Genomic DNA, 27,900 nt, shown 5'->3' with positions numbered 1-27,900 from the left:
TCCCTCAGCCCTGCCCCCTGCCCACCCTGGTCCCTCAGCCCTGCCCCTTCCCCCTGGCTGAGCTCAGCCCTGTGCTGCCCACCCTTCCTGCTCCTAGTTCTGTCCCTGCCCCCTGCCTGGTCCCTGAGGATTATCTTCCCACCACTGCCCTGCCCCCTGCCCTCCCCTCCCTATTGCTACATGGCCCCTGACCCTGGGTCCATTTACCCATGTCCAGATTCCTGAGCCCTCTTTATCTCCTTCCAAGGTACTTTCTAGTCCCTAAGGTACTACCTCTTCTTCCTCTCTATCCCTCCCTGGGCCTTGAGCCCTGCCCCCAGGCCTTGCCCTCACCCCCTCCCCCCTACCTGCCAGGAGTACCACCTGGGCATTGGCATCACCTTCATTGACATGAGTGTAGGCAACGTGAAGGAAGCAGACCGGCGCAGCTTCGACCTCACCACCCCCTACCGCATCTTCAGGTAAGCCTGTCTCCCCTCGCTTACCTGCATCATCTCTCTCTGCCAGGATTTTCTTCTTGCTTATGTGGGAAGCTGCCCCTTCTTCTAGAATGGATTTCTCCCCTCCCTTCCCAGCCCCCCCCCCCCCCCCCTTACCTTCACTCACTAACCTGCTCTGACCCTTCCCTTCTAAGAAGTCTCCCTTTTACCCCACCCCCCTCTGGCCATCACCATCCCCCCTTCCCCTCACTCGCTCCTAGGCCATCAGCTGCCACCTCTGGGGCACTGGGCCAAGCCCAAGGTCACGTCATGTGTATTAGTCAGCTTGGCTGCCGTGCATGACAGTGTAGCACAGATGGGGCGGGGGGGCTTCAACAATGGAAGTTTATTTTCTCACAGTTCTAGAGTCTGGAAGTCCAAGGTCAAGGAGCCATCAGGGTTAGTTTCTGGTGAGGCCCCTCTTCCTGGCTTGTAGATGGCCACCTCCTCACTGTGTTCTCACACGGCTTTTCCTCTGTGTGCAGGTAGACAGACAGTGAGCTATCTGGTGTCCTTTCCTCTTTTTATAAAGAAACCAGTCTTGTCAGATTAGAGTCCTACTCTTATGACATTATTTAACCTTAATTACTTCTCTAAAGGCCCTGTCTCCAGATGCAGTCACACTGGGGGACACAGTTCAGTCCATAACATCCTGGGTCCACCACTGAGTCACTGTGTGACCCGGGCACATCGCTTGACCTCTCTGTGCCTCAGTTCTCTTCCTCTGTGAGTAAGACCATGGCAGTCTTGGTAAAGCTGTTACCTGACTCAGGGCGTGGTAACCATCTGTCAACACTAGCACCGTCGCACCTCCGCTGTCCTGTCCTTTGTCCTTAGCTTAGATCTCTGTCTTCCGCAGGGACTTTGTCCTGAGCTCCAGACCTGCATGTCCAACAGTTTTGTGGATGTATGTCCCCCTGTGACTTCCTCCTCGACTCCCTGGACCTCCCAGGCCCCTGTCTCCACCCATGGGGACGCCTGCCTCTCCCACGCAGCCCCATGCATGCCCGGCACAACCCCTGCCTTGCCTCCATGGCTCTCTCACCTCCGTTTGGCCCCTCCCCTCGGTCCCTCCCCATTTTGTCCCAGGCCAGGGAGGTCTCTGGCCCAGTGGCGGCACCGCCTCACGCGTTGGCTGCCTGTCTGTGACTGCCAATGGGGTCTTGTCTTTTCTTTTTGTTGAAAGCCAAGTTTTTATTTGCTTATTTCTTGCCTTTGAAGTAATCTTGGATGACATCCTTGGCCTGAGATTCTTTGCCATCATCCTTAACTACCACACAACTGCCACCAACCACTTTCCAGTGTTTTCCTTGACTGTCGGTTTTACAGAGGCCTGCCTATTCACCGAGTTTCTTGTTGTCATCAACTTTAATTAGGTTGATTTGGTGTTCAGCACCAAGGGCCTCCATCAGCCTGACATATGTAGGCCGAGCCCACCGGATGTAAGAGCACGAAGACAGGCGTAGTGCTTAGCTAAGGCCTTGGCAGCCTGCAGATTCCACGTGTGAGGCCTTCTTGGATGAGCACAGTCTTCAGCACCTCTGGTCAGGCAGCATTAATGCCTGTCATATCTCTAGCAGTGACACCTTTTTTGGCCATGGTAGTGAGTTATGGGGGTAGCCGAATCTTGACTGCACACATAGGTGGGGTGGTGGTGGCAGGGAAAGAAAGAACCAGAGAAGACATCTCTTTACCCTCTCCTCCGCCCCACTGAAACCCTCCACTGCTTCTCTGTTGACCTCTGGGTGCACTTTGACCTCCTCTGCCCAGCACAGGCTTGTGCGTATATGTCTCCCGGCCTCCTCTCTGCCAGTCTGCCCGTCTTGGCTGCAGGCCCCAGAATGCCCCATGTACCATTCTGCCCCTTTGCACATGCTATTCCCTCTGTCGAATGACTTTCCACCTCTTCTCCTGGCTAAGCCCTTCTCATCTGTCAAGTCTTAGCTCAGGCATCATTTCTTCCCAGCAGCCTCTTCTATTTCCTGGGTGGGGCAGTGCCTGCCTGGGCTCCCCCAGCCCCCACGTGTCTCTTAGGTTCATGGTACCCTTGCTTCTGTCCATGCCCACCTTCCTCACAGACCCAGGATGCCTCCCTCTTCCGGTTATGAGTGCTCAACTCCTTGCTCCTCCCACTTCATGCTGTGCCTCTTCATGCTGCCCGCAAATCTCTCTGAGCCCTCTCCCACCAGCCCCCACCCCCCACTCCTGTGTCCCTAGCTTCTCGGCCGAATCGGAGCTAGAGAAGGAGCAGTGGCTGGAGGCCATGCAGGGAGCCATTGCTGAGGCCCTGTCTACCTCGGAGGTGGCCGAGCGCATCTGGGCCGTGGCCCCCAACAGGTTCTGTGCCGACTGCGGAGCTGCCCAGCCTGACTGGGCCTCCATCAACCTCTGTGTCGTCATCTGCAAGCGCTGTGCAGGTGTGTGGGGCTGGGGCACCAGGCTGAGGCACGACAGGGCTGGTGTGTCGGGATGGCAGGTGGCCTGTCTGGCCGGAGGGGCCGAAGCCAAGACGGTAGTCAGATCCTTGTCGATGAAGTTGCATCTGTGCTCCAGGCCTTTCTTACTGTGATGAGCCTGCAGTCCTGAAATTGCAAGGCAGGGATTTGACTGCACACACCGTGGGTAGGACACTGAGGCCCAGAGAGGGGAAATGGTTCATTGCAGGTGGCCCGGCAAGTAAGTCTGGATTTGAGCCCAGGCCAGTTGGGGTCCAGCACCACCCCCTCCCCGTCACATCAGAGGAGTGGAGGGAAGCGAGACAGGCGGGGCTAGCAGGGCTCTGCATGCAGTGGGAGGAGCTGATGTTTCATCTGGAGGAGATGGGAGGCAGTGGGAGGGCCATGGTCAGATTCATGCCTCAGACCCTGGCTGGTGGGTGGAATCTGAGACTGGAGGCCAGTGGGGAGGCTGTTAATGGCTCCATGAGAGAGAGGAACAGGCTAAGGCCTGGTCTGGGGAAGTGATGCAGAGAACTCGAGGGATGTATAGGATCTGTGGTGTCAAAGTCGCCGTGACAGATCAGATGAGGAGGGTGAGAAAGACAGAGGCTGGAGTCCAAGATGCATTCATCTCTCCACCTGGCATTTATTGGGGGTCTGTGCTGTGCCAGACACCGTGAGGTGTTAGGGATTTGGCTCTCAGGGGAGCTGGTGATGCCCAGGTGGCAGCTTTGGGCAGCTTGAGATGGGGATCTGGGGCAGGGGATAGTTCTGGGGAGGTGCTGAGCTAGGGCAAACGTCCAGGAGGCCTGGGGCTGTGAGGTCTGCATTCAGGAAAGAAATGACTTGATTTAGAAAGTTGTCAGCTCACAGAGGGGTGCGGGTGACTGGTGTGGATGAGGTGCTCCATAGGAGGCTGCAGAGGGGGTGAGGCTGAAGCCAAAACTAGGTGGTGCTAGGTGCTCCTAGTGCCCCAGCGTGCTCCCTACCCCAGGGCTCCTTCAGACCTGTAGCTGAGGTAAGGCTGCATTCTCTCCAGCCCCAACTTGCCCTGGCCTCTCATTCCACAGAGATTTACTAAGTGCTCACTGCATGCCAGACTTTGTTCTAGGCACAGAGGCTACACCCTAAAGCAGACACTCAAGGTTCCTGCCATCAGGCAGCTTACATTCTAGTGGGGAGAGGCAGAAAATACATATACAAACCAATAGAAATATCAGGTAATAAAGTGCTAGGCAGAGAATGTGTTTGTCAGGAAGCCCTGTCTGAGGAGATGACCTGTCAGCTGAGACCTAAATGTGAGGAAGGAGCCAGCCTTGGGGAGATGGGGGAAGACAGTCCAGGCAGAAAGAACTGTGAGTGCAAAGGCCCTGAGGCAGGAATGAGTTGGCTGATTAGAAGAGGGAGGAGAGTATGGCTGAGCAGGATTGGGGTTGGGGGAAATTCTGAGATGAGATTGCAGGAGAAGCAGGTAAGGAATTTAGATCTAATTCTGGGGAGCCACTGGGGGCTCTAAAGCAGGGATTTGAAATAAGGGGATTTGCATTTTAAGGAAATCACTCTGGGGGCACTCTGGCTCAGTTGGTATGTGACTCTTGATCTCAGAGTGGGGATCGGGGTCATGAGTTCAAGCCCCATGCTGGGCATAGAGCTTACTTTAAAAAAAAAAAATCAAAAAGATCACAGTGGCTGGGCCGTGCAGAGTGACCTGGGGTGGGGGGTGACTTTTCGGTTCTGTGGTGCCTGGAGCAGGGGTGTGTGTGGCCGGCACTGGGAACAGCCTCTCCATGTCTGCCCCTGCTTGGGCTCCACAGGGAGGCAGGGAGGGCGGGAAGGTAAGTGCTCATGTGAAGGTGAGGGCCCTCTGTCTGCAGGGGAGCACCGTGGCCTGGGCGCTGGTGTCTCCAAGGTGCGGAGCCTGAAGATGGACAGGAAGGTGTGGACTGAAACACTCATCGAGGTGGGGAGGCCTTGCTTGCCACCTGCATTTGGGGTCCGCTCCACTCCACCGCTACCTGGGTCTCCCCACCCCTTTCCCCACTCACAGACCTTGGCCCCCTGGAGCTAGAGGAGACCTTTGGGATCATCTAGTGGGGTGGGGATTTTGGAAAAGTTGATTTTTGGCAAAGTCACCAAACTGGCCAGTGAGCTAAGAATGTTTTTACAGTTTTAAAGGGTTGGTTAAAAAAAAAAAAAAAGGGAATACACAACAGAAACTGTCGTGCAGAGCCTAAACTATTTACTTCATCTGCACGCACATACGCCAGTGTGTATGAGCACATGCGTCTGGGGGCACACTTACATGTGCACGTGCCCCTGTCTATTTGGGGTCCCCACACCGAGGTGTGCGGTGGTTATAGAGGAGAGCCTACAGCAGGAGGCTGACCGCACGGGGCCTTCCTGACAGCCCCAGCCAAGCTGCAGGCCCCAGTGCAGTTTGCTGTCACATCCCCTGGGAGTTAGGGTTAGAATCTCCAGTTTAAAGATGAGGACATGGAGGCCCAGGGAGAGAAGATGGCTTGCCCAAAGTCACAGAGGTGGTGGCAGGGTCTGTTTCTGCTTTTTCTCTTCCATGACCCAGCGTCCCCACACAGGACCTGACAAAGAGGCAGGATGGGGGGCCCGGGAAATGGCTGTGGGACGAATGATCAGCAAAGTGAAAGGATTAATAAGCTAGTCCCCTGATGACTGGACCCCTGCATCTGCGCTCCCAGCATCTACCCCTGCTCCTCCTCCCCTGAGCCCAGAGAGGAATGTCAAGGACAGGAGAGGTTTCCAAAATCCTTACCCACCCCATTGGCTGACAGGTTAGCTACCCCGCCCCCCACCCTCGCCCAAGCTGCGATAGCCTCAGGAATGCAGAATTCCAGATGTGGGACTGGGTGGGGGAAATAGCAAGGCCCCCAATCAGACACCAGGCTTGGGGCATCCAGCTGTCGGACTGTCTGCCTCTCGTCCTGTCATTGAGCTGAGGAACTGGGTTTGGGCCCATAGCCACCGACTGGCCAGGCTGCCCCTCACTTCCCTGATGGGAAAGTGGGTGGGTGGCCTGGCTCGCCCAGCCCCTCTCCTGACAACCTCAAAACAAAGATTTTACCAGACACATGGGCCTGGCCATAGGCTGGCCGTCTGACCTCTTGCCCACACCCACAGCTCTTCTTACATCTGGGCAATGGCACTGGGAACCGCTTCTGGGCCGCCAACGTGCCCCCCAGTGAGGCTCTGCAGCCCAACAGCAGCCCTGGTGCCCGGCGGCGCCACCTGGAGGCCAAATACCGTGAGGGCAAGTACCGCCGCTACCACCCGCTCTTTGGCAACCAGGAGGAACTGGACAAGGTCAGGGCACTGGGCCTCTGGGGCCCCTGGAGACCACTGCTTTCTTTCTACCCGCCCCCCCTTATTGCTCTCTCTGTCTCAGCTCATCTCTTCCATCAGCTCACAGTGATGAGTTGGCATATGGGGAAACTGAGGCCCAGAGGGCGGAAGGGCCCTGCCTAAGCCACAGGGAGAGTTGGGGCAAAGCAAGGAGGAGTCAGGCCTGACCCTTGGGCCAAGTCCACATCCCCAGCATCTGTCGGCCTCCCTCCCCTCCTGATTCCTCTGTCTCCCGGACCGTCCTGCTCCTTGTGAATCCTGCCAAAAGGAGTGAACTTGATGGGGATGCTATTTCCTGTCAGGCTCATGAAAAACAGCTGGCTGCTCTGACCCACCCCCATCCACACCCCACTGAAGCTGAGGCCCCACATGGGCCCCAGGCCCTGACAGGCTGGGAGCCAAGCCCTGGGCCCTGGTCTGGCTCAGCCTGAGTGGGAGGTTGCCTGCTCCGAGGCAGGGGGATGCCACTTGTGACCTCTGATTGGCCTTCAGCCCCTCCCCCAAGCAGCCCCACCCAGGCAGGCTCAGGCCAGCTAGAAGCCCAGTGGGAGCCAGGCCTCCACCTCCCAGGAACCCAGGCGTCCAGCCCCCAGCCCAGCCCAGGCTAGCCCGCCAGCTAGGAGGGGCAGCAACTCCCATTGGTCGGGAGGGCTGGGCAGGCGGTGAGGAATTCAAATGTGGGAGGAATTAGCTACAAAGCACCCCCCTCTGCCCTTCCACAAGGCAGAAGGAGCTTGAGATCCTCTAGAGAACAGGCTTGGCAGCTGATTGGGTCCTAGGGGCTGCTAGTAGGGGTGAGCCCTGGGCCCCTGGGGCGGCCCCTACCCACCCTCCTAATCCCTTGGCCTTTCTTTTCCTCCCCCTCTCCTCTGTCTCTCTGTCCTTCCTGCCTCTTTGAACCTGAGGATGGGCCTCCAGACTTGGGTGACTCCTTCCTCTTCCTCTCCTCCCCCCAGCCCCCTTCCCCCCCGGCCCCCCCCCCCGGCTTAGGCTGACCCCCCCCCCCCCCCCCCCCCCCCCCCAGGCTCTGTGTGCTGCAGTCACTACCACAGACCTGGCTGAGACCCAAGCTCTCCTGGGCTGTGGGGCTGGGGTCAACTGCTTCTCAGGGGATCCTGAGGCTCCCACGCCCCTGGCTCTTGCCGAGCAGGCAGGCCAGATACTGCAGATGGAATTCCTTCGGAACAACAGGACCACGGGTGAGTGGCCAGTGGGACTGTCCACCTCCAGGAATGGGGGCCCTCCTGCTGCCACGGTCTGGCCCTTTGATAGGGGTGCTGGGTGGGGGTCTGCCAGAAGCTGTGCATGACCCTGTGAGGTCAGATAGATGTACCACTTGAGCTGTGATTGCAGCTCCTTGAGGGGCCCTGGTACAACAGTGTGTGGCTTGGGGTATGTTTGGGTTTTCATGTCAGTGTACATTTGTGCGTCTGGCTTCCCCTTCCTATGTGTGTCCCTTTGTGTCTGTCTCTGCATCTCTCTTTCTGGATTTGTGGGTCCCTCCCTGCCCTGCAGTGTGGGCCTTGAGGGTGGCATCTGTGTGCCCGTGTCCGTGCATCTCTGAGCCACAGCGGATCTGTGTCTCCTTGCCCCTGGGGATGTTGAGGGCTTTGGGGTTTGTGTAGCTGAGTTGCTGTGTGGGTGTTGCATTTCTCTGTGTGCGAGTGACCCACGGTGACGGCAGCCCTGTCTGCTGCTTTGTCTGGGCGGGGCTTTGTCGCAGACTGGGGTTGGGTCCCATTGGGCTGTCCCTCTCCGGCTGGGTAAGGAGGGGAAGGTGGGGGGTGAGCACTGCTGGTCATGGCTCAGGGCTGGCCTCTGGGGCCATTTCCGAGGACCAAGGGTGGAGCTCGGCGGCCAGAGCTCGGCTCGTGGCCACGGGTGGGTGGGGTGTGCTGGGCTGGAGCAAGCCCAGGTGTCCAGGGAGGCGCAGGAGACCACCCAGCTGGCTTGGCCTTTGGGACCACTGGGAGCAGGGCTGGAGACGGGCTGCTTCCTTAGGCTTTGTATTATCTGGGACAAACCTCCTTCTGGGGATTGTTAGTGAGTTTGCCTAAGACCCCTCATTCTAGTGTGCTTGCCCTGCACCTCCGCAGAGAGAGTGGGCTGGGCTGGGCTGGGGAGTCAGGAGGGCTTCCTGGCAGGGGAGGTACTGGAGCTGGGCCTTGGAATTTGCACAAGTGGGGAGAGGTGGAGAATGCCTTGGGCAGAGCCTGGGATGTGGCAGTGAGAGCCTGAGGGTGACAGTCACGGGGCTGTGACTTGAACATAAGCTAGGTGGGGGTGAGGGGGACACCCTGGGATGGCGAGCATGAGCAGCCATTCTTCCGCCCCCTGCCCCCACACCTTCCCTAAAGAGGTACCTCGGCTGGAGTCAATGAAGCCCCTGGAAAAGCACTACTCCGTTGTCTTGCCAACTGTGAGCCACAGTGGCTTTCTCTACAAGACCGCTTCGGCCGGCAAGCTGCTGCAGGACCGCCGTGCCCGGGAAGGTGGGTGCCGGGCCAGACCCTGTTCCTGCCATGGCATTCTGGCATGGTGCAGGGCCAGAGAAGCAAGGGCAGGCTGGGCTGGTGGACCCATGAGGGTGCCAAGTATACTGTGGCAGGGTCACTCTAGAGGGCTTCTGGGATGTAGTCTCTGGGACAAGTAGATGCTTAATAAACGGGCCAGTAGGGGTGGGAGTGGGGCCTGGCACTGCAGAGCAAGTCACTGCTAGAGTTCCTTTAGGCTAAAAAAGCCATTATTGAGCACCTGCTGGTTGCTGGGCATCTGGCATTTGGAGCCAGACGGAGCTAAGCTTAGAGCCCCATCCCTTTGTCATCTTTGCCTTCCATTTGCTCCCCAACTCAGTACAATCCACAGTCTTTCCCATATCCCACAGGGACCTGCACGTCAACCCTCCCACCTCATGACCTGTGACCCCTCTCCCCTCACTCACTCTGCTGCAGCTTTACTGGCCTCCTTGCTGTTTCTCAAACATGTACATTCACTTCCCCCAGGGCCTTTGCATTTGCTCTGCCCCCTGCCTAAAATGCTTTTCCCCAAGATATCTGCATGATCAGTCCCCTCACTTCAGTCCAGTGTTTAAATGTTACTCCTTAGAGACCTCATCCATGACCATTTTATCCAAAAGAGCATGCCCTATTTACCCTACTTTTTCCCTAATTTCACACCACTTAGCTGACATTAATCTGTCTGTTTATAGATGTGTCCAGTGGGGCACAGAGAAACACTGGACACATCTATAAACAGACAGCTTGACACTCTGTAAGCTCCCCTTGGCAGCCACTGTACCCCAGCACCCAGAACGGCTCCTAGCACAGTGGGCACTTGGCAGACATCACGGGACGAAGAGTAACTGAGGCAGGGCTGGTGCTCCTGGAGGGGCCCAGCCTGTGGGGGCAGGCTCTGGGATACACTGCCCTCAGAGAACAGAGGTCGTAGCCTTGCAGACAGGACTGTGGGAATATTGTTGAGGCCGTTGCTCTGCATCCCTGAGCACCCCTCTGTGAAGCCCTCTAGCACCCAAAGAGATTTCTTTGGCACTCTGTGCTGTTCACCACCTCACTGCCCTTGGGGCAGTGCCCCTAGTCTACCTCCCTCTGCCTGATAATGTCATTTATGTAACCGCCTGAGTCATCCTTTTTGCCCTGGGTGCCAGGAAGCTCTGAGACAATGTGAAGCTCAATGCTGTGAACTGTATGAGCCTGCATGGCCTTGACATTCTGTTCTTTCTCCTGCCTTTCCTGGTCCAGATTCGCATTTCTTTTCCTTTCTGGGTTCTTGTCAGTTTCCTCAGAGCCATTATAGGAGGGGACAGAGTATAGAGCAACGGGTGCCACTGGCAGGGAGGGCGAGAGCGCGGGGTGGGCATGGAAGCTTCCTATGGCATGCGGGCTGGACTCGAAGGGTGGAGAGTGTGGGTGGAGGGAACAAGGTAAGCAAAAGTGGGGAGGGTGAGGTGCCCAGGAGTGGTCAGAGAGGCAGCTGGAGAGGTGGGTGGGGGCAGACCCAGCAGGGCCTTAAATGCCAGCGTAAGGAGTATAGGATAAGGGGAGGGGGGCATGGAAAGGTTTTGAGCAGAAGAAGGACGGAGTCTGGTTTTACCTAGATCACTTTTGAATCTTGGAAGAAGTGAGACTAGGAACCAGTGAGGAAGTCACTGCAGCAGTCCAGGGGAGAGGTGTGGGCTGGGCTGGGGTGGCGGGCTGCAGGGAGGAGGATGGAACTGGGGGAAGCTTGTGAGTTAGAGTGAAGAGGACATGGGTCAGGTGGGAGTGGGGGCCCAGGGAGGATACAGAGGTGGTTTTCAGGGGAGGATGGGGGCTCCCTCATGTCTCCCCTGCCCAACTTCTCCCCAGAGTTCAGCCGACGCTGGTGTGTCCTTAGCGACGGGGTCTTGAGCTACTATGAGAATGAGCGGGCAGTGACCCCCAACGGGGAGATTCGGGCCAGCGAGATTGTGTGCCTGGCAGTGCCCCCTCCTGATACCCATGGGTGAGCACCCCTGGGGCTGAATCACAGACTGTTATTGCCGTAAGGTCTAACCCCCAATTGAGGAAACGGAAATAGGCCCAGAGAGGGGCAGAACCTTCCCAGGGGCACACAGCAACCTGGGGCTGGAGCCGGGTCTCCTGAGGCCCCAGGCTAGGGCTTTCCCACCACCTCTTAGGGGGCCAAGAAAGGACAGTGGGCAGGGGGTGGAGGCAGGGCTGCGTGGGGTGGGTCATGGTTGGGCTGGGTGGGCCTGAATCCTGGCTTGTGTATCTACAGCTTTGAGCACACCTTTGAGGTGTACACAGAGGGAGAACGGCTATACCTGTTTGGGCTGGAGAGTGCAGAGCTGGCTCGTGAGTGGGTCAAGTGCATTGCTAAGGTGGGCCTGGGTTAGTGGGCAGGTGTGGGGAGTCTGACAGGGCCCAGGGTAGGACCTCCTGAGTCCATGTACCCAGGTACCCCAGCTCCCCTACCTCATGAATGGAGGGAGCAGACATAGGGCAGGCTGCTTGGGCCAAGGGCCCAACATAATCTGCAGTCCCCTAGCTGGGAGGTCAGGAGACCTGTGGAAGAAGGGCTGTGGGCCCCTTGCACTCCATCGGTGCTCAATACATGTTTAATAATGAATAACAGAGCCATCTTAGGATGGACAGTACTGACTCCAGAGGGAGTGAGCTCCTTGTTCTGGAAGAAGGAGGCTGCAGAGCTCTCCCCTGGGGACCAGAGCCAGGTGCCCTACAGGGTCCCCCTATGCTGTGAGGGCCTGTGACTCTTATTTGCTTGATCAGTCATCTGTGAGCCTTCTGACGGTCAGTCCTTTGAGCCCAGGGCACCCAGCTGAACCAGTCTTGGTCCTGGCTCTTCGGTGGTTCCTTTGCTGGTGGGGGAGACAGATGGGGCCCAGACAGCAACAATACAGTTATCAGTACTGCAACAGAGGGCAGAGGAGGGGCATCCCTGAAGGTGTCTGGGAACATTTTCCAGAGGAGGACACATCAGAGTGGGTATGAAGTGGGGCATGATACCTGAGTTCATGAACTGTGCTAGGTTCTGCCCTGGGGAAGAGAGAGGAGATAGCTGGGTGAGAAATTGGCACATGCCCACGAGCCAAAGAGCTGGAGGGTCCCGGGCAGGCAGGGCTGTTGGCTGATGCAGTCTCCTTGGCTACCTTCCCTTTCTCCTGGCCTCCACACTAGGCATTCATACCTCCCTTGGCTGAAGATCTGCTGACCCGGGATTTTGAGCGGCTTGGGCGCCTACCCTACAAAGCTGGCCTGAGCCTACAGCGGGCCCAGGAGGGCTGGTTCTCCCTCACTGGCTCTGAGCTCCATGCTGTCTTCCCAGAGGGACCCTGCGAGGAGCCGCTACAACTTCGGAAACTGCAGGAGCTTTGTGCGTGGACCCAGCCCTGGGCCCTTAACTTCTAGGGCACCCTATCCTGGGCTCCCAGGCCCCCAGTGCCTCCCTGGAAGTCTGAACTCTACCCTGGCCTGACTAGAAGGAGCCAGCCTACCCTCTTATGTCCTCTCCTGCCCTTGGGGTTTATCTCAGCAGCTCCATGTATTGGGGGGTGGGTCCCAGGGGGGTGGGTCCCTACCTCAGGAGGGAGTCGGTTGGGGACCATGAACTTGGCCTCACCTTGACCGGCCCCTCCACAGCCGTCCAAGGGGACAGCGAGAACCAGGTGCTGGTGCTGGTGGAGCGAAGGAGGTGAGCCCTGGACTCCGTGGGGGGCTCTGAGAAGCCTGGAGCAGTCTGAGAAGTTTGGGGGGGGTCGGGCAGGGGTAAGCCCCCAAGTGACCGACTCTCCCTCCACACCCAGGACGCTGTACATCCAGGGGGAGCGACGGCTGGACTTCACGGGCTGGCTGGGGGCCATCCAGAAAGCAGCGGCCAGCTCGGGGGACACGCTGTCGGAGCAGCAGCTCGGAGAGTCCGATATCCCCGTGATTGTGTACCGCTGTGTGGACTACATCACGCAGTGTGGTGAGCCCTGCCCCCGTGACACAGGCCCCACCCCACCCGCGAGACTGCCCTCCAGGCCAAGCCCCGCCTTCCCAGGATCGCCCTGGCCGTAGCTGTGCGGTCCCGCCCCCGGCTCAGTGCCACCCCTCTCCAGGCCTGACGTCGGAGGGCATCTACCGCAAGTGTGGGCAGACATCAAAGACTCAGCGGCTGCTGGAGAGCCTGCGGCAGGACGCTCGGTCTGTGCGCCTCAAGGAGGGGGAGCAGCACGTGGACGATGTCTCCTCAGCACTCAAGCGCTTCCTGCGAGACCTGCCCGATGGGCTCTTCACTCGCGCCCAGCGCCTGGCCTGGCTGGACACCTCAGGTGGGCCCCGCAGTCCTTGTCCAGCCCAAGACCCGGGCTAGTGCTGCTGGCTGGGCCACTCCCATCCTAGGATTCCCTCCCTTCCACTCTCCATCCATGCACTTGGACACTTGGACGAGGCATGCCCCAGGGGACAAGCTCCAGTTCCCCTCCCTTCCTCTGCTGCTCCTTCCATTGTCACTCTAAACAGAACCAGGAAGTGCTGTCCCCTGGGATGAGAGGCAGAGCAGCCAGAGGGGTGGGACAGGGGAGATGGCTGGGGGCGGGGGGAAGGGGGGCTTCTTGACCTGATCTATCTCTCCCAACCCAGAGATTGAGGATGAGGAGGAAAAGGTCTCCAGGTACAGAGAGCTCCTGGCTCGTCTGCCTCCAGTCAACCGTGCCACAGTGAAGGCCCTTATCAGCCACCTGTACTGGTGAGGAGCGTACTATTGTATGGTTCTGGGGGGGATGGGGTGGGAAAGATTCTTCTACTCCCAACCTGGCCAACTGCCCTCTCCTCAGAACCAGGTAGGCCTGGGAACTGAATGTTGACTTTTGATGTGCCCTGATTTTGGAACTTTGTCTCCCAACTTACTTCCTGCGGGGGGTTGGTGGGGGGGGGGCGGGGAATAGAGGAAGTTTCACCTAGGACCCAGGGGACCTTGGCCAGATCTCTCAGCTTCCCAGCTCTATTCCTCCCCAGGACCCAAGACATGGCCAGAAAGACTATTGCCACTTCCCCTTAACTAGTGGTGCACTCTGACCAGGACCTTCCCTGGCCTGACTCCAGGAGCCAGTCATGGACCTGCTTGGAACTGGGAAGGTGAAGAAGGAGGTACTTCTCACTCATGCCTTCTGTCTTTCCCTGTCCAGCGTCCAGTGCTTCTCAGACACAAACCAGATGAACACACACAACTTGGCTATTGTGTTTGGACCCACGCTCTTCCAGACCGATGGGCAGGACTACAAGGCTGGCCGTGTGGTGGAAGACCTCATCAGCCACTATGTGGTGGTGTTCAGTGTGCGTTCTTGGCCAGTGGGCAGTGGAGGGCAGGGATGAGCCTCTTGCGTGGCAGTGATCATCTGTGTCTCCCCCCCCACCGAAGGTAGATGAGGAGGAGCTGAGGAAACAGCGGGAGGAGATCACTGCCATTGTGAAGATGCGTGTAGCTGGCACTGCCAGTGGGACCCAGGTGAAAGACAGGGCCTGGGTGAGGGCTCGGGACAGCTGCCTGCACCCACTGCCCAGACCTCTAGCTCAGCCCTGTCTCCTCACAGCATGCCGGTGACTTCATCTGCACAGTGTACCTGGAGGAGAAGAAGGCGGACACAGAACAGCATATCAAGGTGGGGGCTAGGGACCTAGAAGCCAGGGGACCAGGAAAGTCAGGTTGGGCCAGGCATAATAGGCTCAGGTGACCAGGGGAGCAGAGCTTCCAACCCAAGGGGGAACCCTCCTTTGGAACCTGTATGTGGCTGGTGCCAGGGCCCGTCTCTTTGCCTCCTCCCCACCCAGCTCCTCAGGAGCACTTAGAGACACTCCCCCAGCATCCCAGGACTCTAGAGGACCTGAAGGGTGGGCTCAGCCCCTGGATCACACAGTGAGGTTGGGGCAGAGCAGGGGCAGGGGTGGGGGTGCGGGCTGACCTCTTCCTCCTCGGCCACTGCAGATCCCGGCATCCATGACAGCTGAGGAGCTCACCCTGGAGATCCTGGATCGCAGGAATGTGGGCGTCAGGGAGAGGGACTACTGGACCTGCTTCGAGGTCAATGAGAGGGAGGAGGCAGGTGGGTGGCCACCAGGGTTGGGGCAGAGTATGGCATGGCCCGTACCTGTCTGGGCTGCAACCCACAGTGTGGCGACAGTGGTGGCCAAGGGAGTGTTGGAGGATGGATGCTGCTGTCTCACTGTCATCTCAGTGACGTCGGTGATAGTGTGCTTGAGGGGATGGCTGTCATGTGGCTGATGGGAAGGGCAGTGGAGGAGGTATGACGATGCTTTCTCGGTGTCAGAATGGTGTTGTTTTCGAGGGGGCGGTGCTGAATTTGTTAATGGGATTGGCGATGAAGGGAGTAGTAGTGGTGATGACCACACAAGAGGGACGGGGCAGGGGGGTGTGGTGGTGTTTGTGAGGGTGGTGGTGACGGCAGTGTGTGGGAGCCATGGTGGTGAAGAGGGTGATGAAGGCATTTTAGGATGAAGGATGGTCTGAATAGCAGTGGTGGATGAGGGTGTGTCTGTTCCTGTGATTTGTTGAGTGCCAGCCACTGGGCTGGGGAGCCAGACACACCATCTCTCCCCTCGCGGGGGTTAGTGTGGTCTGGAAGGGACATGAATGCCATGATCGTTGCGATAATCGTACAACTAAGGCTGTGATAACTGCGGTGCAGGAAAGGGCCACAGCGCCGCCGGAGTTTGTAACAGGCTCTCGGGCTTTGGAGTCCCTGCGCTGGGAGGTGAAGACGAGTAGGAGTTACTTGGTAAAGGGGGAAGAAAAGTGCCTCTGGGCAGTGGGAGCAGCACAGGCAAAGGCCCTGGGGTAGCCATGGACATCACCCTTTCGAGGAGCTTGAGGTGGCAGTGAAGGGGTCGTGTCATGGGGTGGGGCTGGAGACAGAGACAGAGGCAGCCACCGGGCCTGACCACGATGCAAGGGTTAGCGATGGGAGTTTGGAGAGGTTGTTCCTTGCTGTTGGGTAGGGAGAGGTGGGGGCGGGGAATGAGACACATGCTGGAGATCATATGGAAGGCCACGGCATTAGTCCAAGGACAAATGGTAACATGGGCCAGTGTGGCAACAATGATGGACAGAAGCAAAGAGATTCGACATATGGAGGGAAGATGGGGAGGCTTTGTTTCTGGCTTGAGTGGTTTGGTGGGTGGTGTTTTCCTTGATGGGGACACACAGGAAGGATCACTGGCTTGCTTTTAGACATGTGGGTTGGAGCAACTTTGGTCCCAGCCAGATGTGTTGAGCCTGAAGCTCGGGGGTGGAAAGGGCGGTCCTGCTGGTGGCATGTGACGGTGCTAGTAGGCGTTGGGAGTGGACGGAGCCCGTGGACATGTAGGTGCTACATGTGCGCGCCAGGCCTCAGTGCTGTGAGGCCACGTGGTAACAGCGGGTGTGACCTCTCCCCAGAGCGCCCCCTGCACTTTGCGGAGAAGGTGCTGCCCATCCTGCACGGGCTGGGCACAGACAGCTACCTGGTGGTGAAGAAGCACCAGTCCATGGAGGCCATGCTGCTGTACCTGGGTAGGTGGTGCACCTGGGGGGGTGGTGCCCACAGGGCTGGGCAGGCTGGTGGGTCCCTTCAGCTGGAGCAGGGCTGGGCAGGAGCTGCTGGTGCTCGGCAGGAGCCGCTCAGGCAGAGGGTGCCTCGTGGTCAGGCCTCGGTGGCCGGGACAGGCTGGGGTGGTTTTCTTCATCCTGGGACCCTCCCCTGGGTGTCCTTGTCCTTGGGCCGGGTGTTGGGGCAGCCCATGCCCACTCCAGTCTTCCCCTAGCCAGCCATGTGGGCGACACCAAGCACGGCATGATGAAGTTCCGTGAGGACCGTAGCCTCCTGGGCCTAGGCCTGCCCTCAGGTGGCTTTCACGATCGATACTTCATCCTGAACAGCAGCTGCCTGCGGCTCTACAAGGAGATCCGGGTAAGTGACCCCGGGGGTCCGGCCGTGCAATGAGCACTGGCACCCAGGTGTGCCTACACACCTGTTCACAAACATTTGCCAATGTCTGCCAGTGGGAGCATCCCCATCGCAGGGCCTGGAGATGGCACAGTGGCGGGGGAGAGCTAGAGACTCTCGGGACCCTTCTGCAGTGGCCCTCGGTGGCCACTCTTCTGTGCCTCGTGGCCCCACCAGGCTCTAGCACCTGGATGCCGTCACATCAGGCTCATGCCGTCTCACTGTGCCTTGTCGTGGCACCTACAAGAACATGCTACATGGTGACAGCCCCCACTTTCAGCCCCTGCAGGCCCCGCCACCTCACAGGTTGTCCCTCCTCCATGCCCACTCTGTCCACATGCCAGGTGTCCTCCCACATCTTGGCACCCTGCCTCCCACATCTTCTGTACGTACCTGCCACAGCCCACCACTGCACGCACTGTCCTGGCTCTGGACCTGGACCTCCTTCTTCCATAACCCTGATCCTCTATCAAACAGAGCCAGAGGTCGTGGAGCGGGGCCCCTGAGACCGTGAGTAGCTGTGAGCCAACTGCCAGCTTCCTTACACCGCCTGGGGGCCAAGCGAGCCTGGTGGGAGTGTGGGGACACAGCCAGAATTCTTGGCCGTCCCCAGGCATGGTTCCCTGACCCCTTGCCAGTCAGCACTGGCTCCCACCCTGTGGCTTGTGCCCTAGGCTCCTGCCCTTCATCGCCAGCCCTGCCCCAGAGTCCTTTCCCCAGGGTAGAACCCCCATCAGTGTGATGCTTTGCAGAGGACTCCATGTGGAGGCTGTGGAGCCAGGAGCGGAGGCCCCTAGGTTTGAATTAGAGTCTGATCCTCATCTTCCGCCAGCCCTGGAGCCATCCTCTTTCCGACCCTGCAGAGAGTTTCCAGCCTATCAGAACGTCTGTGCCCCCGCCCCCCCGCCCCTCCCCCGCCGCCGCCCTGATCCTACAATGCTGGGCTGGGACTGCCTAGGCTTGTGGTATAATCCCACCTGGGGTAGGAGTTCCTGCTCAGCTTCCCTGGCTGCTTGCCAGCCCTTACGTGCACACCCCTGGGAGAGGGGAGCTTATCCACTCCTCCCTCGGGACTGCGCTGTTCCTAGAGGGATAGTTCTACCTGGGAGAAGGCCCTTCCTCGAATTCAGCTGAGAGCCTGCCTCCTGTGATGGCCCTGTGGGTCCCAGCTATGCCTCAGGGGCCACAAAGCATAGATGTCTGCAGAGGTGGGCAGTGGAAATGTGTTTCCAAGCCCAGCGTTCTAGCCTGAGCTCCCACAGCTGCCTCTACCACTCAGCTGCACAGACTCTGTCCTTCCTGCCCCTTGCCTCTCCTGAGGACACTGGACAGGCCTAGCTGCCATGGATGGAGCAGAGCAGATAGACTAGGACCCTCACCTCCCTCTCTTTGCACATTCTACCTCTACTAATGCAGTCTGGGCTCCTACAGACCCCTGTGGGGAATGCCTGGTCTTCTCTCCTTTGCCTCCCTCTATGATTACTTACTTCTGGGTCTGTTCACCCCTCCAGTCAGTCTCCCTTGGCTCTGGGATGTTATGTCCCTGACCCCCTCTTTATATGAGCCCCTTGGCGCAGAGCAAGACCATCAGTGTGGGCAGAGGAGAAGGAGGATGGCCGAGGCACCTGGAAAAGCAGCTGCTGATCCCTTAGCCTGGAGGGGAGAAGTCAGGAGAACTAGAAGAAGGAAAAAGATCTAATGTTTATCGAGCTAGATTTGGTGCCCAGCCCTCCACATACTAGGACATGTAATCTTGTTATTGTCCTTCCCGAGGAGGGATATTGGATATTGTCCCCATTTCGGCGAGAAAACAGGCTTTGTGTGACTTGCCTAAGGCAATCTCTAGGTGGTAGCCTGGAATTCAAACCCAGGTTTGTTAGCATCAGAGTTTAAGCTCTTTATTGCCTGAAGTACAGGAATCAAGGCCTCAGCAGCTGGGCTGCTCAGTGCAGGGCCAAGTGGTGCTCTCCGAACGGCAGCCAGCCCGTCCGCCCTGACAGAAGCCCCAGGAGGGTGTGGTTGGGCTACTGAGGTGTTGGTAATTCTGGTATTTGCTGGTTTATGGTACAACAGGCCGAATATTTGAAATTGGGACAATACCCAGCAATTCAGGATATGTTAAATGGAAGATGCTTCGTCCCGGGCATCTTTTCATTGTTAAACACCTTGGAGAGTCACATTCTAGAAAAATCCTGGTTCCAGCAGAGGTCTTTGAGCATCAAGGGGTGAACTTCATTCTCTTCCAGTGACCTCATACCTCAGAGATGCAGGAAACATGAGCTGTTTGATTAGAAACGACGTCCCACATTGACTGATGTCCCCCTCCCCCTCCCCACCTCAGCCACTGTCCTGTCACATGTGCGCCACGCATACTCCAGCCCATGCACACCAGAGCCTGAGGAAGTGGAGGTCTGAGGACAGTTTTTTTTGAATTCTCAGGGAGCCACAGCCTGGCTTGAATTCCTTGATTCCCACAGTTATCTCCAAACCCTGACTAGAACCGTCGTCATTCCTGTGTCACACCCACGAGCCTGTTGCTTCCACTCGCAACTCACTCTACCCCTTGCTTCTGGTTCTCTTTTCCTGGCACCCACAGCTCAACTTCTTCCAGGCCCTCAGCCTGCTTTCCATTCCCTCAGCCTGCTGCCTTCCGTACTTGCAACCTAGTTTCCCCCCGTCCTGCCCCGAGCCTGCTGTTTTCCCTGCCTGCAGACCCATTTCTTTCATGACCCCTGTCTCAAGTCTTTTCACCCCCACGACCCAGTTCCTTCCAACCTGCCGTCTGACGTCTTCAGTGCTCTCGGCCTGGCTTCTTCCCTGCCTGCATGGAGGTTTTCTTCCTTGTTGTATTCACCCACACCGTGTTTGCCCGGTCTCTGCAGCCTGATTTCCCATCCCACTGCCCCGTGCCCTCCTGCCTGCAGCCCAGTTTGCTCCAGGCCCTCTTGGGCACATAGCCATTGTCAGGTCAGGTGCTATGTGTAGGAGACATAGGGTTTCTCCATCAGGGCCTTGGTTCTCAGGAAGGATCAGGGTAAAAGCAGGGCAGTAGGTCCTAGTAAGTCCTCTTAAGCTACATCCCTTCTGACAGCACCCAAGTCTCCCCTCATCCCTAGGCAGCCCATCCTTTAGCAGCCTCACAGGGAGTCTACCAATCCCCAGAACTTTCCACCTCCCTGGCCATCCTCTAGTCCCCTGTGGAGCCATGCCTGGGGGTGGCTGGGAGCAGTGGTGGGAGCAGGGTGGAGGCGGCTCAATCTTTGACCCCCAGTTTTGGTTGTAAGTGAGTCCCCTCCCCTACCATCCACCCTGGTGCCCGGCTGCTGCCTGGGGTGCCTGGTGGGGGCAGGGCTTGGAGCAGGTGGCCCCCAAAGCAAGAGGAAGGCTCATTAGCTTGACCCCCAATCCGCCTCTTCCTTGGGGGTCACTCCCATACCTCTGCCTTGGAGCCAGCCTGCTCCTTCCAAGGCCAGACCCATGTGCAGGGCGGGGGGGCCAGAGGTGTGCTTGTCAGTGATCTGCTGCCCCTCCCCAGTACATCGGTCTCTCCCTGCCTGACCTAGACCACTGGAAAGTTCTTCCTTTGGTCTACCAAAGAGCCATCCTGCTTCAGCGTGAGTCATGAGCCTTCCCCTGGTGGAACCCAAGAGCTAGTAGCTGTTCACACGGTCAACCCTGGAGCCTCCGTGGGGTGGAGAGGGGTGAGGAATGAATGATCGGAGACAGACGCACTGAAGCAGCCAGCTGGGGCTCTCAGGTCCTACGCGCTCCTTCAGTTTGGTGCGGAGGGTGATGTGCAGACTTCTCCCTCCACAGACAGTCTGGGTCAGCTGATGCTGCGAGTCCGTTCTCCGGTTTGCAGGGCAGCAGGGAGGGCTTGGGGATCACTGATCTGTGTCATCCTGCGGGGACAGCCGCTGCGGGGACTGAGGGTTGACTGTCTGATGCCGCTGCAGGGAGAGAGGCCTGGGGGGCTCAGTTGGGCTGGATCGTGAACAGGAAGGGCTTTGTCTGGAAGGCTTCCTGGAGGAGGTTCCCTGTGCTGGGATGCAAAGAGGGCTGGGGAGAGGGAGGTGGGAGGTACACAGTGACCCCAATTCCTGCCCCCACTGACTGAGTGCCATCCCTCTGCCCTCCCCCATCCCAGAGTCACCGGCCTGAGAAGGAGTGGCCTGTCAGGAGTCTCAAAGTCTACCTGGGAGTGAAGAAGAAATTGCGGCCACCCACCTGGTGAGCTGGGGCTGGGGCCTGTGAGAGCTCAGAACCGATTGGGGGGCTGGGGGGGCTTTGAACTTGACAGGGGTTGGTACCATAGTTCTGAGGGTATGGTCTCCCAGACTCTCGGTCCCACCCCAGACCTGCTGAGTCATGGACCCTGGGGGTGGGGCCAGCAGTCTGTGTGGTAACAAGCCATCCAGGGGTCTCCAATGCTTGCTCATGTTTGCGAACCACTGGCCTGGATTGAAATCCTGTCACCCACTACCTCTGGGCCCTTCCTGTGCCTCACTTCCCACATCTGTAGAAGGCAGAAAATAATGGTACACCTGTTTCAGAGGGCGGTTGTATGTTTTTGAGATGGAAAGTGATGCATGGCCACCATTATTGTTACTAATTGCAGTCGCTAGACCTGGTTTCCTGACTTTCTCCTCTCCTCCCGCAGGCTGTGCCTGGTTGTCTCGCAGGGACTAGGGGGTGGGGAGCCAGGGGCCTGGGAGGCTGGTGTGGGCTGAGAGGAAGAGGTGGTGGCCAGAATGTGCTGTGCTTGCAAGAAGGCCCTGACCTCTGCTCCCTGGCTCTGGCCCAGGTGTCTGGGCTCTGTCCTGGGCACCTGGGCTGGGAGGCCTCCGTGGGCTGACAAATGACTCCACCTGTCCCTCCCCTGCAGCTGGGGCTTCACAGTGGTGCACGAGACTGAGAAGCATGAGAAGCAGCAGTGGTGAGTGAGGGCCCTGGCCTGAGACCCCAGGCTGAGGAGGGATGGTTGCATGTCCCCTTTGGTTGGGTCCCTTCACTATCCACATCTGTGCCCTGCCCGGAGGCCCTGGGCTGGGGAGACAGGCAGGGTGTTCCCTGCTCCGCCTTGGCAGTGTCCAGATCTGTGCCCTACCCCGCAGGTACCTCTGCTGTGAGACGCAGATGGAACTCCGGGAGTGGTTTGCCACCTTCCTCTTTGTGCAGGTACCAGGAGGAGGGTGGGGTCCTGGGAGGCTTCCATTCTGGGCAATGGGTATGTTTGTTTCTTCACTATATAGACCACCAATTGCTTCAAGGAGATTTTAAGTTGTTTTTAACTCATTTGTTCATTCACTCAGTAAGCCCTTCCTAGAGGCCATGCTGGTCCAGCCCCAAGCCAGGCATGCTAGAGACAGAGGGGTGCAGACCCCCATCCTCAGGCGCTCCCCAGGTGGAAAGGAACACAGACCTCGAAGTGGCCTGTTCAATAGCCCGGTGTGATCAGTGTGTGGAGACAGAGAAAAGCCCGGGGACCCTACTTGGGGGAGGTGGCGGGTGGGTGGGGAAGGCGGCAGGGAGGGGGTGTCTCAGGAGCTGAGTCTGAGGATGACGAAGCCTTCACCCTGCAAAGGCGGTGGTGGGGGGCGGCTTCTAGGCAGAGGGAACAGTTGATGCAAAGGCATGGCAAGAGAACCACAGCTTGCCCGGCAGGGTGCAAAGAGAGAAGCCAGGAGTGCCAGAGGTTGACGCTGGAAAGGGAGGGAGTCAGGAGCCAGATCTCAAAGAGCCTTAAAGGCCATTCCCAGGAAGCCGAATTTGACCTAGTCAGCAGTTTGAAGGGAGAGTTTGAAGCAAGAAAATGGTGTGCAGGTTTGCGTCAGAGAGGGCTCATTCTGGACGCGGCGTGCAGGGGAGGAGGAACTGAGGGAGTCAGGTGGCCGCTGCAGTGGGCCAGGTGGGAACAGGCTAGGAAGGGCTTGGAGCCAGCGCAGGGCCGGGGTGGGGGGAGGGGGGTGGACTCCAGCCATAGATTTTAAATGAGAGCTCAGAATTGTTTGGGGAAAAGGGAGACAGAACTGTACCAGGGCCCTAAGCCGCGCCCTTTTAGCCCTGAGCTTCTTGGTAGTCAAGCCTAAAGGGTAACAGGTGGCTTTCTTGGTTCCTGGTGAAAGGAGGCACACACACGTTCCTCTAGAATGGTCTTCTTGGTGCCGCATTCTTGGAGCAGTCTGTGGACCTGGAGGTGGGAGTTTGTGGGGTAACATCACTGGCTGCGTTTTGCCAGGGATACAGTCATGTTCTCCTCTAACAGCTGCTTCTCATATTGACTGGGATCAAAGCTGAGGGTGTCACCTCGGCTCATAGCTGGAGGCGTTTCTGGGAAGGGCGGGTGGATCCGGAGCTGAGCGTCCGGCTGAGCTGAGTGCCCTCCTCTTACCTGCTCCCCAGCACGACGGCCTGGTGTGGCCCTCGGAGCCCTCCCGTGTGTCCCGGGCAGCGCCTGAGGTCCGGCTGGGCAGCGTGTCCTTGATCCCCCTGCGTGGCAGTGAGAACGAGATGCGCCGGAGTGTGGCCGCCTTTGCTGCGGACCCCCTTTCTGTGAGTGGCTTTCAGTCCCTGCGGGCAGAGGGCTGGGGCCTGGCTGGGTCCACCTTCCACCTGAGTCACCTCTCCACTTCTGATTGCCCCCCGCCCGTCCCCTCCCTCTGTCCTCCTACCAATCCTGACAGGCTCTTTTGGTTGGCGTAGTTCACAGGAGTCCCCTCTTTGCCTGGCCCTGGGGGACCCCAGCTGACCTGAGCACTCCCAGGCCAGCATTACAGAGTGGCCGCCGGCCCCTGTGAACCTTCACAAAGTGCTTATGGAATCTGGGCTTCTGTGCCTTCCCACAGCTCCTCCGCAACGTCTGAGCGCGCGGGAGCCAGCCCCTGCCTCTGGGACTCTGCTGCCGTGAAGCCTTCCTGTTCGGACACCCTCATGCCCTACGTGCCCGGTGTGAGCCAGCAGGGGGCGCATGAGGAAGCCTCACCCCCACGCCCCACATCCTGACTGCAGCACGGGGTTCCCTGGCCAGGAAGTGGAGGGCAGCAGGGTCTGCCTGAGGAGGAACCCCTCATGGGCTCTGTCCGGGTGCTCAGCCCTCCTGGCTTGGCCTTGCTCCCCTGTCCAGGGTCACCCACCCTGAGTTTGAGGGGTTGGAGAGATGGGATGGGTGTCAGTCAGGAACTCTGGGGGACCACCATCCTTGCAGAGGCCCAAGGCCCTGGGGCCCCGCTGGAAGGGTGCCCACCCCCTTGTCCCAAACTCCAGAACAGCAAAAAGTGGATGCTCTAAAGGAACACTCAGCTGGGATGGGGAGGGAGCTCTTGGGTATGTCTCTCCGTAGCCTAGAGCTGGGCCTGGGGGACCTCAGGAGCCCCCTCCAGTCTAGGCTGACTGGGAGGGCCCAGGCTGCCTGGTGCCCCTTCCCCACTTTGGGGGCCTTTTGATAATATAAATATATCTGTATATTTTATCCTGTGTTGCTGAGGCCTGTGATTGGATGGGGGTTTTAGGTGTTCTGGTGTAGGAGGGGCCAGGAGTTCAGGAGGCCCAGAGGTGAGTGCCTAGTGCCGTGAAGCTGGGGCGACCCGGGCCCTGAGCTGTTTAGCCACAGGCAGAGCCCCGGCCCAGCTCCATGCCATCCCCATTGCACGCCTGTGCAGCCAGGCTGGGGAAGGCCAGTCCTGACCCTGGCCAGGACAGACCCCAGCTGGAGTGAGCCCCTTTCCCTGCTGCAGTCCAGAGTCTGGGCCAGGGCCTGGGTGTAGCCTGTGAGGGACTCAGGGCAGCCCCCCACCAGCCCCTCTGAGACACAAGGTCACAGAGTCACAGGAGCTTTATTAAATTAGGAAGAAGAGTCTCAGGTGTCCCTTGATGCCTATGCATGCCCCTCCAGAGGTGGGCCCTGCCTTACCCCAGGAGGCTGCCCTCACTGGGCACTGCCGGTTATCTCTTCCAGGAAGACAAGGCCCTGGCAAGTGGGGGAGATAATGAGCTGTTCAGAGACCTATTTGGGACTCCCTGGGAAGGGGCCAGACACCACATTCCTGCCTCTGCCTAGTGCCTCATTACCGGCCTCTCTCCAGGGGCTCAGCAGGCAGACAGGCTGACCTCCCAACCTTAGCCTCAGCCAATGGGGGCTGGGCAAAGGGGGTGGAGATGGGTCACATGACCTCTGATTCATAGGATCCGGCTCTGGGGAAGGCCAGTGGATGGATGGGGTCTTGGGGACCTGAAGGTTCCTCCAGGTTCCATATTCCAGGCTCAGCCTCCCCCTGCGAAGGGGAGGTGGATGCCAGACTGGAATGGGTTTCCTGGCCAGTTTCACAGGCTGGGGCTAAGCCCCTTGAGTCTCCCCCTCTTACCTGCCTGCAGCTGGGACAAGATTATTGTCCAAGTGCTCAGGGGCTAGAATTCTTCCCTGGATCTGACCTTGGACTGACCAGCTAGTTCTGAAGCCTAGAGAGAGGGTGGGTGAGACTGGAAATGCCCCAATGCCAGGAGGCCAATGTCACTGCCCAGGCTCAGGGATTGGCTGCAGTGACTCAATTAGGCCACCAGGGGGCAGCCACGGATAGCTCAACATTACTGGTCCCAGAACAGGTCCTGGAGACCCCAGTGTGGCTGTCCTGGCCCAGGCCTTGTTCTGTTGGAGTGTGGGGTGGGATGGGCCCTGCCTTTGACTCCAAGACTAGTGATATTCTGGAAGGCAACACCAAGTGCTTTGGACTCCCGTGATCTAGGAGCCAGAAAGAGAGTAGCCCTTTTCCAAGTACCCACTGTGGGTCAGTACCTGTGCTCTCTGCACTGTCTCCTCCTGGCAGAGGAAGAAAGGCTCAGAGAAGGGAGGTGACTTGCCCAAGGTCACATAGCTCTCCTGAATCAGGCCTGAGGTCCATTTCTACAATCCCACTTTCGGGGGGGGGGGCTCCCTCTTCCACATCCCTCCTGATTTCAACTCTTCTCTCTCCTCTTATAAGTGGCCCCATATGTCCGCTGGGAAAGGGGATCTGAACTGTCAGGAGTTAATGATAACTTAAAGTGCTTTCCCTTGGGATCGGGGACGACGTCCCAACAGGAGCCTTCAGGCCTCAACCTTAATGAATTATGGCAATGACAACAGATGATGGGTGGATTAGGGCAGGAGGCTCTGCTGGTCTTGGTCACAAGGATTCCTAGAAATGGGGCCTCTTGGGACCTTGAGTGGTTTATATTCACATATTTGAGGTTGGGATTGGGGGGAGGGGGAGGGGTAGGATGTGTGAAGATCCCAGAGCTAGACCTGCTGAGGGCTGGGGAGCAGCTCTTTCTGGAGGAGGAGGTGCCCCCAAGCTGGCCCTGAAAACTGGAAGCCTTGCCAGGTGCACATGGTAGGGAGGGGTGCAAGCCAGGGTGAGGGTAGGTTGAGGTGTTGGTAGAGAAGGACCGGGTGACCCAAGTCTGGACCTGATCACAGGGGACCACAGTGAGCCCTGGGAGAAAAGGCTGTGGCAAGTCAGTCTGGGTGGTGAGAGCATTATGGAGGGAGAGGGAGGAGGGAAGGGGGGAAGGGCTGGGTGATGGGGTGGGGTGTCTGTCTATCTGTCTGTCTGTCTCTGCTACCTCCTTTCTGCTCAACCTGCCCACGCTGCAAAGTGTTCAGCAGCCTTGGAGGGCCTCCAGGCCTCGGGAGACCCCCAGGCTATGCAGGAAATCAATGGGGCAGGGGAGGGGAAGATGGGCCCTGCCTCCTCCTTCCCCCAGATCCAAGGGATTGGCAGGAGGCCGGGAGCTGAGGCTTTCTCACCTGGCCCCATGCTCTGGTGGCTCCCGAGCCCCCTGCCCACAGCTCGCAGTTTTGGAAAAACATGGGTGTGGATGCCAGTTGGGCAGATGCCGACGCTCCCATGTATAAGCTCTGGAACCTTGGCTGAGTTCCTGAGGTTTCTGATCCTCACTGTTCTCATCTACTTTGGAGATATTAATAGTACCTACTAATGGGAGGATTAAATGAGCTAATATGTGTGAAGTACCAGCACTATCCCTTGATAATCCCCTTCCCAAACATGTCTGGGGAGACATAGCATCCAGAGTCTTCTCCAGGCCTAATATCTTTTACTTCAACAAGCACTTCTTGAACACGTACTTTGTGCAGAGCTTTACTGGACACTGAGGGGGAGCAGATAAGTAAATGCTGGAGGTGGGGGGAGAGGGAGCCCTTCCGGCAGGGGTATTGATGAGGAAAGACTCCACAGAGGAGGTGAGGCTACAAAGATGAGCAGATTTTTACAGGTGGAGTTAAGAGGGAAAGGAGAGGGAACAGCATGAGCCAGGGGCAAGGTGATGTGACCCTGCAGTGATCAGCCCATTGTGGGTGCAGCTCAGTGCCCTGGGTCCTATCCCCCATGCCTCTGGTGTTGGGGGCTTTGCCTTTCTTGCCTCTTAAATGTAACCACATCCCAGTCAAATGGGCTCCTTGGGGTCTTCCCTCAGCAGAACAAGGAATAATTCCTATTCCTTTAGCTAGCTGTGACCAACGTGTGATCCAGGCCCTAATCTGGGGAATGTCTGTCTGTCTGTCGCACATATACACATAGGTACGGCTGGCATGAACCTCCCAACCTCTCCTCCAATATGACACTTCCTTCAGGAAGCTCTTCTGGATTGTTCTTCCATACTGTGCTTACTTAGAGTATGTGGGCCTATGCCCAGTCACTTGGCCCCAGCTAGGGCCAGGCCCGGGGAGGAGCTACCGGAGCAGGGCCCCCTGGTCAGCCCGAGCTGGTCCAGCCCTGGCGTGTCCCCTCTCCCATGCCACTCTGAGCTTGTGGAAATTTCCGCACTTTCTTTGCCCTGGTTACAGCTCCTCCTGCTCCGTTTGTCACCCTGGAGACCTGGTGATGCGGGCGCACACAGGCCGCACACGCGCACTCACGCCCTGCACACCTCAGCCTGCACTTCCAGATATGCTCGCGCACGGCACGTGTCTGAACGCCCCCACAACAAAGCTCTCTAGGAAAATTGCCCCCACCCTTCTCCTCCTCCACTCTGTCCTCCCACCACCAACCACCTCAAAACACTGAGACCAAAGAGACGGGCTGGATGGCCCTCCCACCACTTGTCAGCCTGGGAG

At 58.2% G+C, this 27,900-nt stretch overlaps 1 protein-coding gene and 1 pseudogene across 1 annotated transcript in view; one reads left to right on the top strand and one right to left on the bottom strand.

The window, feature by feature from the left end:
- The window catches only part of ARAP1 (ArfGAP with RhoGAP domain, ankyrin repeat and PH domain 1), a 62,725-nt gene extending 38,195 nt beyond the window's left edge, over positions 1–24,530 (top strand). The window contains 25 exon segments of the mRNA XM_032427072.1: positions 355–461; positions 2,697–2,896; positions 4,792–4,877; positions 6,071–6,253; positions 7,317–7,491; positions 8,650–8,784; positions 10,657–10,792; positions 11,069–11,171; positions 11,989–12,184; positions 12,451–12,502; positions 12,615–12,778; positions 12,912–13,124; positions 13,435–13,540; positions 13,980–14,127; positions 14,213–14,299; positions 14,385–14,453; positions 14,777–14,894; positions 16,247–16,360; positions 16,612–16,757; positions 17,271–17,303; positions 20,941–21,023; positions 21,679–21,729; positions 21,908–21,971; positions 23,196–23,345; positions 23,639–24,530. Coding sequence (XP_032282963.1) covers positions 355–461; positions 2,697–2,896; positions 4,792–4,877; positions 6,071–6,253; positions 7,317–7,491; positions 8,650–8,784; positions 10,657–10,792; positions 11,069–11,171; positions 11,989–12,184; positions 12,451–12,502; positions 12,615–12,778; positions 12,912–13,124; positions 13,435–13,540; positions 13,980–14,127; positions 14,213–14,299; positions 14,385–14,453; positions 14,777–14,894; positions 16,247–16,360; positions 16,612–16,757; positions 17,271–17,303; positions 20,941–21,023; positions 21,679–21,729; positions 21,908–21,971; positions 23,196–23,345; positions 23,639–23,656 — 2,937 coding nt within the window. The 3' untranslated portion in view covers positions 23,657–24,530.
- LOC116646392 lies at positions 691–2,690 on the bottom strand (annotated as a pseudogene).
- Positions 24,531–27,900: the final 3,370 nt, after the last annotated feature.

The sequence above is a fragment of the Phoca vitulina genome, unplaced genomic scaffold (genome assembly GCF_004348235.1).
Source record: "Phoca vitulina isolate PV1807 unplaced genomic scaffold, GSC_HSeal_1.0 scaffold36, whole genome shotgun sequence".
In the NCBI taxonomy this organism is placed as follows: domain Eukaryota; kingdom Metazoa; phylum Chordata; class Mammalia; order Carnivora; family Phocidae; genus Phoca; species Phoca vitulina.
The sequence above is the reverse complement of the archived record's forward strand: the minus strand, read 5'-3'. Positions and strand labels throughout refer to the sequence as shown.